This window comes from Aplysia californica, unplaced genomic scaffold (assembly GCF_000002075.1).
Source record: "Aplysia californica isolate F4 #8 unplaced genomic scaffold, AplCal3.0 scaffold00014, whole genome shotgun sequence".
Lineage (NCBI taxonomy): Eukaryota > Metazoa > Mollusca > Gastropoda > Aplysiida > Aplysiidae > Aplysia > Aplysia californica.
In genome coordinates, this window is record NW_004797284.1 from 1,892,252 (window position 1) to 1,903,439 (window position 11,188).

Consider the following 11,188-nt stretch of genomic DNA (forward strand, 5'->3'; position numbering starts at 1 on the left):
GAAGAAGAAGAAGAAGAAGAAGAAGAAGAAGAAGAAGAAGAAGAAGAAGAAGAAGAAGAAGAAGAAGAAGAAGAAGAAGATGATGATGATGATGATGATGATGATGATGATGATTTTTTTTGTTTCCTTAATGGGCCTGACGGTCTTCACGAAGAAATCTTCGAGCGAGAGCGAGGCTCTTTTTCGGCTCCATTGTCAATATGCTTAGCGGCACCTCCACTCGTCCAAATAGCTCAATTCGAATTGCCATTTTTCCTGGACATTCAAACATATGATGATGATGATGATGATGATGATGATGATGATGATGATGATGATGATGATGAAAAACTGATGCTCTCGTTTATGCACATGTAGTTAGTTGACGATATGAACATCTGGTTGATCAAGAGGAATAGCAGAAAAAAGTTGGCAAGACGACACCATGGAGAGAAAACAGGTAGATCTACTTATCTACAACCTGGACTGGGAAAATAGTTGATAGGCCTATTTACAAAGTGGAGATCGTTGTTGCGGGCGACATTATACCCCGCAAAGAACAAGCTCAGAAAGAAAGAAACAAAGAAAGAAAGAAAGAAAGGAGTTGGAGCTGAGGAAAATAAAAATAAACGTGCATTCAGTGTGCCTTATATACCGACCTGCGACTCTCATTGCTTTCCCACATACAGCAGGCTGTCTAGAAACAACAGCTAAACAAACACATTCATGTCTCCTTTGTCTCTCTTCCAGCACAACAGCTGTGAGGTACAACACCACACCAAATAATGTCGTAGTATGGCTTGGCTACACTACGTGTCATACGTGTATTATCATGGAAGGAAAGGAATTTAAAGGGGCACCCCCCTCCCAAAAACAAACAAAAAAATAATATGGGTTGTGTGTGGGGGAGGGGGGAAAGGGGGGGGGGGGAGGCAGAGAAACATTTTCAAGAACAACATAACCGTGCATGAATAGGCAATACAACATGCGAGAAAAAGACGTTTGTTTCTCCCCTCACTGCAATTTGACAGAGGCTGGAAAAAGCAAACGTAAGTAAGAATACAAATGAAGAGAGAGTATGATATTAGGATGTAATATTATGTATTATGTTATAATATTACTGCGCTATATAATGATCGTATCAATAGTATTACTTGTATATTCATACTGCCTTCATGCATTTATATGAAATATCTACATATTCTTGATTCGTCCTCCTACTCACAGTCCTCATTTTTAGGAGTTGTGCTGTTTCTACCCCCAGATAATTTATAAAAATAATTAATTAGAATAATTTTTCATCGCTGTCTTTTGTAATGAAAATTCGAAACCCCCCAAAACCGAAGCGATTCCTGTGTGCTGAATGCGCATTAGATCTAATGCGCATGTTTGTTTCTTCGGCCTTTCCACTTCCCGTTGTGATCAGGAAGGCATGTAATTTTCAGAGCTCTATGTTTTTTTCCACTAATTCCTTAATAATAAGCTTCTTTTGGTAATAATTTCTTCAATTTTCTTTCAGATTTGTAACAGCAATTACCATGCAGAACGACGCAGGAGATTTCGTTGATCTTTTCCTTCCCCGCAAATGGTGAGTTGTAGTTCTTCATTGACACTCCTATTATCGATAGGCCTGGGGCAATGATAATCCAGGCTTGATTTTTGCCGTCCCTCATGTTCGTTTGTTGTATGTTTGTAACTGAGTGGGGTGGGGGATGAAAAGTGCATTTTTGGTTGATTGTCTGATGACACTATCTTGAGGAAAGTAACTAACTTGGCTTTAACAAAGAAGTGTGAATTGTTTTCAACTCTTTTTACTCTGAAATTTCATGATTTGGTCGGCTAAATTTTTAGGCCGTCTTTTGTCTGAATAACATTTTTTTTTGGAGTTGGAGGAATCACAATGTGAAGAAAAGAACTGTCATAATGTCAATCGAGCAGTCACCCCCCCCCCCCCCCTCTCTCTCCTCTCTCTCTCTCTCTCTCTCTCTCTCTCTCTCTCTCTCTCTCTCTCTCTCTCTCTCACATACACACACACACTACCGGGTCTGGGCGCTGAAACTTTCCGACATCACAAAAGAGTTCCCCTACCGGGTCTGTATACTTCGTGACTTTGTTCCCGGTTACCGGGTCTGTATACACTTCGGGGAAAAAAAAGACAGATTCATTCAAATACGCAAGCCTGTGTCATCTCAATTGTTTACCAAGAAGAAGTTGTGTTGTTGTGTAGAGCTGAGCATACGGCAACTTTTGATTCCACAGACCAGCGCACAATTCATTACATAGATCTATGTCAAGACTAGTTTATTATTGTATTAATGATCAGTTGCCGGGGGAAAAAAGACAGGCGTGTATGCGACATTCAATGCCCGGACCGATAGTGCCCCTCCCGGACACGCGCTAACGAGCCATCTTTAATTGCTTCTGATGACCTGTTGACAAATAAACATTTATTAGAAGCGCTAGATCTATAACTTTTCAGTCCGGCCTCAAATTCATCATAAGATAAAAACTCGGCTCCTGCACAAAACGCCATTTTGCCCGAAGTGATCCTGGTCTCTACCCAGCCTGGGGCGAGTCACGAGTGAGGCAGGACAGGAAGCCGGAGTCACGAGTCACAGGAAGTCGGAAGTGATGTCATGCTGGACAAGAATCAAGAGTCCGAATAACATTTTTTCATATTCGGACTCGAGTCCGAATAGTCACATCGAAATTTTTACTTTCACTCTCCTGACTCTCCCTGTATGCAGATGCCCTGCTTTTTAAAACTGTTATCCACTGTCATTATCACAAGTCTCAAATATTTCTTAACTTCAAATTACTAGATCTAGAGAGGGGACATCGGTACAACTTAAAGACTAAGAATCTGGGTTCTGTCTGTTCGGACTAGGGCATCATCCACAAAGAGTAAGCCTACTGGATATTGATACTGATGTAAATATGGGTAGCGATATTTCGACGGCATGCCATCTGAAGATCGTAGTTGATATTTCCACGGCATGCTGTCTGAACATTGGAAGTGATACCTAGAATCTAGTATACGGTATGCCGTCTTGAGTCTAAAGATCGGAATTGATATTTCGACGGCATAATATAGGCCCTACTTGAGGTGTTTCAGTGCAAGGAATTTAATCTAAAGAGTTGCAATGAAAACTGTCAACAATGTCCCCACAAATTGCAGATAAAAAACTCCATACGGATCCCCGACTGCGAAATGTGCGGCCAGCGGCTCTAATAAACGTTGCACTGGTGGACTGTAGTCACCAGCAAAAAAATGGCTGTTCTCATGTCAGCGGTATAGTTTCTACACTCGCGATGCGCGCAGGAGGGAAGTATAAGTCATCGCGACCACTGGTCGTGATGCGCACGCAGAGGGTTAAGGGAATAAAGAAAGATGGTGTACAACTTATCGGTCAGATTGACAAACCGCAGCCGCAAAAAATCTTCAAAGCGCACCACATCTGCCACTTTCGCTAATGTTTTCGACTGCTTTTCTTTTTTAGCAGGTAGGGTGAGCTTTGTTTGCTATGAATGCAAAATTGTAGGTGCACTGTATCTTTTCTTTGCTAAAAACTTTTGTACTCTTTGATTTCTACAGCTCTGCGAGTAACCGCATCATTGCTGCAAAGGACCATGCCTCTATCCAGTTGAACATCGCTGAGGTATGTTGTATCAATTAGCTCTGCCAAACAAGTCTGCTCCTGCGAGCTGGAATTAGATCACTTCTGCTGCTCGGTTGTTGGGTTGTTTTTTTTGGACCCCATGAGATTTTAGGTCACTTACTCTCTCAAACTTCTACAGCGTTTTGTATTGGTCAGTAATAGTGAAACTTGGCTACCAGTAAAAAAAATAGGGCAAGCTGATAATATGGGGATGATGAACTTTCTTCACATACCAAAAATCGACTTTGACAAACAGGTCTATTCCTTTTCTGTAGTGTTCTAAAATTTGAAAATTCCATGTTTATAAATTATTTACTAGTGTAGTGCTTGTTTGTCTTGATTTCAGTTCAGATGTTATTCTAGAACCGTGGCTGTGACATTTTAAAGACTTTCATGTTTTGGATTTGGGAACTGGAGCAGTATTTAACTATTTGACTTGAGTTAGATGTGACTGGGCTTGTAAGGTGTGGGGAACTTGGTATATAGTGGAGTCCACTGAAACCAAACACAGTTGATCAGGGAATAGTGGTGTCTTAAAGCAAGACAAATTAGCCATACTTCTAAAAACAAAACTTTGTACTGGTTCTAATGGGAGACAGTGACCGACTGTGCTACACAGGTGAATGGACACAGCTACAGGACACACAGAGAGCGACACTCACAAACACTGTGAACAGGGAGGCTACAAGAGAAATGTCACCACAAGCAGTAAACTGAAAGAAAGTAAAATCCCCAATTCTCTTGCATGTGAGCAACCTCTCTAAACCACAAAGAAAATCAGGTGGTTCCGTAGATTTCAGTTTAAGGGGTACAACGCATCTACTGCCATTGTAAATGACCGAGACAAATTTCTCCCTGCAAGATGAATAAAGAATGTCATTGTCCCAATACTTTTCTTCTTTGAAAATACTCATTCACATTTTTGCTGTTTCCATTTCAGGTTGATGAAACAACTGGCAGAATGACTGGCGCCTACAAGACCTACGCTATCTGTGGAGCCATCCGTAGAATGGTAGGTGTCGAACCATGGTCCACCGTGACCTCTTCACTTTTCTTTGTCATGATAGTTTTTCTTACATGAAGCTACAGCGAGCACCTAGCACACCTCCGTGATTGGCCCAATTACAGATGACGTATTTCCATCTATTTTTGTTGCCTTCCTGGGTTTTCCTCGGCAGTTGACTAGATCTCTCCATGTTGTTGGGTTTTTTAAAAATTTGTGTTATCTTTTTTAAACAACCTCAGCAATTCTCGTTCCCTAAATTTACCTTCTCCTCAAATTGTATACACACACACACTCCGCCCAAGCAGTCGGCGATGAAACCTAGTGACGTAGCTCATCGCACGCTAAGCCGCAAAGTGGGCCCGCAACGGTGAGATCTAGTCAACTGCTCATGCAAGCCCTAGAAGACGACAACAATAGATGAGATGGTGGAAATACGTTGTCTATATTTGGGCCAATCACAGAGGTGTGCCATGTGCTCACTGTCGCTTCATGTGTTTTTCTTTTGTGAATGTGCAGACGTGTGATTTGTGCTCCTGGTGTGATCTGCTCCTCCTTCATATTTTTTTTGGTATTCTCATAAGGGGTGAAATTTGGCTTGTTCATTCTTCATGCTTGTTAAAACTGAAAATTGAGGAAAATATCTTTCTCTGTAGTGATGTGTAGTTCTGGTGGCTCCGATCGTTGTGCCGCCTTTAGAAGAGTAGATTTAAGTGAAGGTAACATTCAATATTTATAAGAACATGACGGAAGCCAGGTGTATTTATTTTTATATAATAAATCATGGTTAAAGATGCTAAATAGGATAATCTGTTACTTCAAGTTTGGAAAAATATACATGATCAAGTATTTGTTTCATCGGGTTCTGAAGCTGTTTTCAAAAACATCATCCAGTTATACTGAGTTGATTTTAAAACTGTTCATGCGATTTTGGCGATCATTCTTTGGTGGGGAGTTCATGGCAGGAACCCTGGCTGCATGCTCCGGTTGTTGGGGGAGCATAAAATAACACCTGTCTTTGATACTGCGTGTTGTGAGAGGCGACTAAAGGTCCGTAGGTCTGGTCTCCCGAAAAGAGCCAGTCGGTGGAGTGGAAGATCAACTCTGTGAAAAGTTGCAGAAACACAATCACTTCAATGTTCTGATCTTCGGAGACTAAGGGACATTCCACCAGCAGGACCAGTGAAAAGGATAAAAATATGCTAGCTGGGGCGAGTGTAATCTGTGTAAGAAATATATTGGGACTTGAAAACCTGTTCATTATAATATGTGTGTGCCAGATTGTATTTACTTTGGATATGATACGCCAGTTCTGTCAGCTGAAGAGAATGCAGTCCCCAGTTTGTGAGGGCCATCATTGGTTACTGGGAATTCAAGCGCACCCTGGATGTCGGCGTATTGAATTGACCTAATCAAGTTGTCTGATTGGCACAAAGTTGAGGCTTTTGGAATATGAATATCGTTTAGAAAGTGGTACCAAACAACAGTTGTTTTGTTTGGGTTGTTTTTTTCTAACAGACCCAAAATTTCATTCTGTTTTCTGTTTCATAGTGGATAATGAGTGAAATGTAGTTTGCTCTTCCTTTCGTATCAAACACCTACCGTATCATCTTTGTCTCTCAATCAAGTAACAACTGTAATCTTCAGCACTAATATGTCCTGTTTGTGTTGCAAGTGCCGTAAAAACTCTTTTCTAAAACTTTGAATGTCTGTGTCATCAGGGCGAGTCTGACGATTCCCTCATCAGGTTGGCCAAGCGAGATGGAGTCATTGCCAAGTAAGTCGATCGTCAATGGGATAGTGCATGTTTGAAAGTGGAAGCTTCCCCATGTCATATTTGTCATTAATGACTAAATTGTACAGAATTGAAGCTATTTTGGAATATGGTTTTGCGTCAATTGCTTTTTCATTATGTTTGTATTCAACAGTACTGCCTTTGGTGGTGTTTTTGGTTTATGGAGTGCCAACTCTTCAGATTTGATTATTTATTGAATTTTTTTAATTATTTTCTGTTCGTGGTTTTTTTTTTTTTAATCTTTTACTTTTAGTGGTTAATTTTAACTTTTTAGTTTTCTTGTTGTGACATAGCTGTTCAGTTGTGTTTTCATTTTTGGACTTTGCTGACAAGGAAAGGTTTAGATGCTCTTTGTTTGTTGGGCATTATTTTTACTATATAGCCCCAGTGGAATTGAAAGTCGCATTCAGTGATTTTGTGAACATTGAAAATGCTGTGCATTTGTGTGACTTTAACGAAGTCAAGGGAAGTTTGGTTGGGTTGTTGTTGTTTTTTTTTTTTGGGGGGGGGGGGTTGTTGTTTGTTATTGTCAACTTGGCAGGTGCTTGTTGCTGTAGGCCAGTGCTTTTCAACATGGACAGTATCGCCCCCTTGTGGGTGCTTCGGGGGTTTTGATGGACGGTGGATTTATCCCTGTTGTGACAGGTGGTATTTAATTCCCTGTTGGGAAATGCTTTTGACGTAGAAGTGAGCGATGGGAAAATTTTAGCCTCTAGGTGACAAAAGTGGGTGCTAGCTATAAAAAGATTGATCTGCATTGGTCTAGCTTTTTTTTTTTTTTCCCCCACCATTTTAATCTAATGAGATGCTCAAAGTGGATTACAATAAAACTAGAAGTACCGGTATGGCAGAAACCTGCACAGTGGAGGAAGAAAAAACAATGCTCATTGTGCTTGAGCGTCTCCCACAGTGTTGAGCTGTGTGGTGTGTGTCGCGGAGGTCCCCGTGTTTTCATCTTTTCTAAAGTGAAATCCAGCACTCACACACAAACTCACAAACACGTGCACTTCAGCACACACAAACACATAGGCATACGCACACCATACACACACGCGCACACACCTCACCCCGGTGCACGCTGACACTAGACTTATCAGATCTCTTTCTTTCTGTTCACAGGAACTTCTAGAGACACTGGCGTGTGAGCAAGTACAAGGATATTGTACCTGGTCTGTCACAGTGGCAATAAAAATGAATGGTCGTAAATACATATGTTTGTTTTGTTGTGGATTTTCATGTGTTGTCGGTGGTTGCTCTGGTGTGGTCTGCTCCTTCTCTCCTGTCAAACATCTATCGTCCGTGGCTGGTTCTCTGGTGTGGTCTCTTCCCCTCCTATTTTGTGCTTGTTACTCTTATCTATCGTCTCCATCTCCCCTCCTTTTTTGTGTTTGTCACTCTCTTGTAACACCTCTAATCTTTGGCCCTCAAATGACCTTATTGTGTTGCAAGTGTCGTAAAACACTTACTAAAACGAAACTTTCCTGTGTCTGGTTTTTACATTTTTTAAAGGAACTTGTAGGTGTTTTTACACCCCTATCGACACAATTTAAATCGTTTGGGTTTCGGTCCAGTCTGTTAGGGCTGGCCCGACTGAGAGTGAGAGATACAACATCCCAGCGGAGAGGTTGAGGTCAGCTATAAAAATTCTTCTCACATGGGTATTGATCTTGGGTCTTCAGCGTCCAATAGTGAAGCACCTAACTGCCACACCACAGACTTCAGTGGATTCTTTGCATACATCATGTAGGCTATATACAATGGTCAAGTGCAAGAAGTGACTATATCCACATTTGGTCAATATGTGTTGTGAGATTTTATTTTAAGCCGCTCTTTACTTTTTCCTCTGTAAATATCTATGCCGTAGCTTAATGCGGTATTGAGATATTAACAGGTTTTTTAAAGATATGTTATAAGAGACTTCAAACTCTTTTTTTAAAAATTGAAACTGAAAAGTGGATATAGTCACTTTTTATGCTTTAGCCATTGATATATAATATATTAATATGGTACGGGATTTTATTTTCCCTTCTGTTTAGGAATTAACCAGTAGCCTACTCCACTGTATGTGTGTGCTTTAAACATCAGGCTGCCTTTGTGTGATCCTGGATTAGATCTGCTGTATCTTGGCAATGGTTCCATAGCTTCTTCTATGGGTTCAAGTTTAGCGCCCCTTTCAATCAACCACTCAGGGGGCTCTCAAGGCATAGGGGTTATTAAGGTGTTGGCCTCTCATTCCAAGGTCCCGGGTAGCGACCGAAAAATTATCTTCTCTAAAATTGTCTCCTTTCACCTCCTTTCCCTCTCTAGCAATGTTCAGTCGTCTGCTTTCGTCTCCTCTTTCTGTCCCCCACCCCCGCACCTTCTTTGCCCCCTCCTCTGGGCTCCTGACTCTTACTGACTTTCTGCGGCCTCTCTACTGCTACTCCTTGGCTCCTTCCTTCTGCTGTCTTTCAGCCACACCCCTGATCTTCTGGTAAGAAAGATCTACACCTAGCATTCTCGGACAAGGGTGAAAAATCTTGGAGGGCCAGTGTGCAAATTGCGCACATTAAAGATCCTTTGGTGGTTTAATATTGAAGAGAAGGCTTTGGCCGGCACCCGGGCAAAATTCTAAATTTCCTAACAACTGAAACTGTTGTGTGTGTCCCGCGCACCCATAAAATGACCTTATGCAGTTGTGAGCGCCGTAAAGCGCTTACAAATTTATTTTTTTTAATCAACCATTCTTCTCCGATACCATTGTAATTGTAAACTGAGAATGAAATGTCTTTTTTGAAACGCCCCAGACACTCAAGTTGAGGGACGTCCTGAGCTTCTCTGTCTAGGTGTGTGGGTGGTTGGTGGGTGCTCTGGAGGATTTAAAAAAAAAAAATAGTACATGTAGAGGGTTTTACAGCGCTCGCAACTGCATAAGGTCATATGAACGCCAAGGGGTGTGTGTCAACAGAGAAGTCCTTACAGGGAATCAGACTTATTCTGCTCACCTCTCTAGCTTCAACAGCACAAGGTCTGTGTCCACTATCAAGGCACCCCGGAAATAGCGGGTCACAAGAGAGTGACAAACATATACAAAAGAAATAAAGGGAATGATGATAGTAAGGATACAGAAAAAAAGCAGCAGTTTCCTGTTGTAGATCAGGCACAGTTATGTCCCCGTGGTTTTATGCACCCCGCATAATTTAGCAAAATTTGATAATTTTTTTCATAATTTCTGATTATTTTCCTTTATCATTCTTTGTTAAAATTAACGGAATTACATAGTTTCACATTTTTGGGCTCAGTTTTTGCATAATTCCAGATCATTAATTTTTTTTTGGCATAAAACCGCGGGGACAGACTTACACCCAGTTGCCGCGGCAAGAGTCACACATGCACGCACGCCCACATTGTTGTACAAGTCTGGTCATGATTGGGGTACCAGTACATGTAGCCCTAAGACTAGAATATATAGTTAATAGAGTAACAACAGTAAGAATTAAGCTCACTCTAGGCTTGGTTGTCCCCGTGGTGTTATGCACCCCGCATCATTTAGCAAAATTTGATAATTTTTTGCATAATTTCTGATTATTTTCCTTTATCATTCTTTATCAAAATTAACAAAATCGCATAATTTCACATTTTTGGGCTCAGTTTGCATAATTTCAGAATTTTTCTTGCATAAAACGCCGGGGACAGGCAAGGTGGGGTTGGTCGGCTGAGAGAGTTGATGTGAGAGTGCGTGTACATACACACATGTACATCAAGTATGTATGTCTATCCTTTTCCCCGGCAGCTACTATTATTACTATTAATATTATTATGATGATTGGGTATGGGCTTTAAATTTGAATGTCCAGCCTCTTCTTTTTTATACAATGTAATACAAAACCTGATACTTTGATGCAGGTCAATGAGTCGTCGCCCCAGAACTGTGTTGTCCAAAGTGCCCTCTTTACTCAAGTAGGCTACGCTTTGGATAAAATACATATAGCCTATATTTCGGAGGTGATTAAGTGTTGCAATCTGTCCCCGCCGTTGTATGTAAGAAGAAAAATTCTGAAATTATGCAAACTGAGCCAAATAATGCGATTCTGTCAAATTTTAACAAAGAATGATAAAGGAAAATAATCAGAAATTACGCGAAAAAAGATCAAATTTTGCTAAATTATGCGGGGCGCATGAAACCACGGGGACAGTGCAATTGAGAAAGTTGCTTATCAGAAAGTTCTACACGAGGAACGCTGTCCCGTTTTGCCCTTCACTTCGACGCTTTCAACTTTCAAGTGCAATTCCTGTTGATAAAAACGTTGTTGTTAAACAAGAAGATGGACAAGATAAAAGGCCGTGGGATTTTTAAAAAAAATACACAATCAAGTGGGTTGTTCGTCATTGCTCGGGAAGCAATAGGCGAACGACAGACGAATGCATCATCATGACGGCTCGTCCACAACGTTTGGGTCCGATCTAAATTGTTACTAATTTTAAAAAAAAATAGATCTAAGTATATTGTAATGATGTAGACATTTACTTTTTATGGTTTATGACAACTCGTCGGGCGATGAATGATGAGACTGTCCCCGTCGTTTTATGCAAGAAAAATTCTGAAATTATGCAAACTGATTTTTGAGCCCAAAAATGTGAAATTATGCGATTCTGTTAATTTTAACAAAGAATGATTACGGAAAATAACTAGAAATTATGCAAAAAATGATAGAGAGAGAGAGAGAGTCAGAGGGGAGGGGGGGGGCAGAGAGAGAGAGGGGGGACAGAGAG

General features: G+C 40.9%; 1 protein-coding gene across 1 annotated transcript; it reads left to right on the forward strand.

Moving 5' to 3' along the window:
• Nucleotides 1-1,365: 1,365 nt before the first annotated feature.
• LOC101850769 (40S ribosomal protein S21) lies at nt 1,366-7,646 on the forward strand. Its single transcript, XM_005090247.3, has 6 exons — nt 1,366-1,409; nt 1,499-1,567; nt 3,575-3,638; nt 4,579-4,650; nt 6,363-6,418; nt 7,556-7,646. Exons 2-6 carry the CDS (start codon nt 1,518-1,520, stop codon nt 7,563-7,565), a joined length of 252 nt encoding a protein of 83 aa, XP_005090304.1. The 5' UTR covers nt 1,366-1,409; nt 1,499-1,517; the 3' UTR covers nt 7,566-7,646.
• The last annotated feature ends 3,542 nt before the right edge of the window (nt 7,647-11,188 follow it).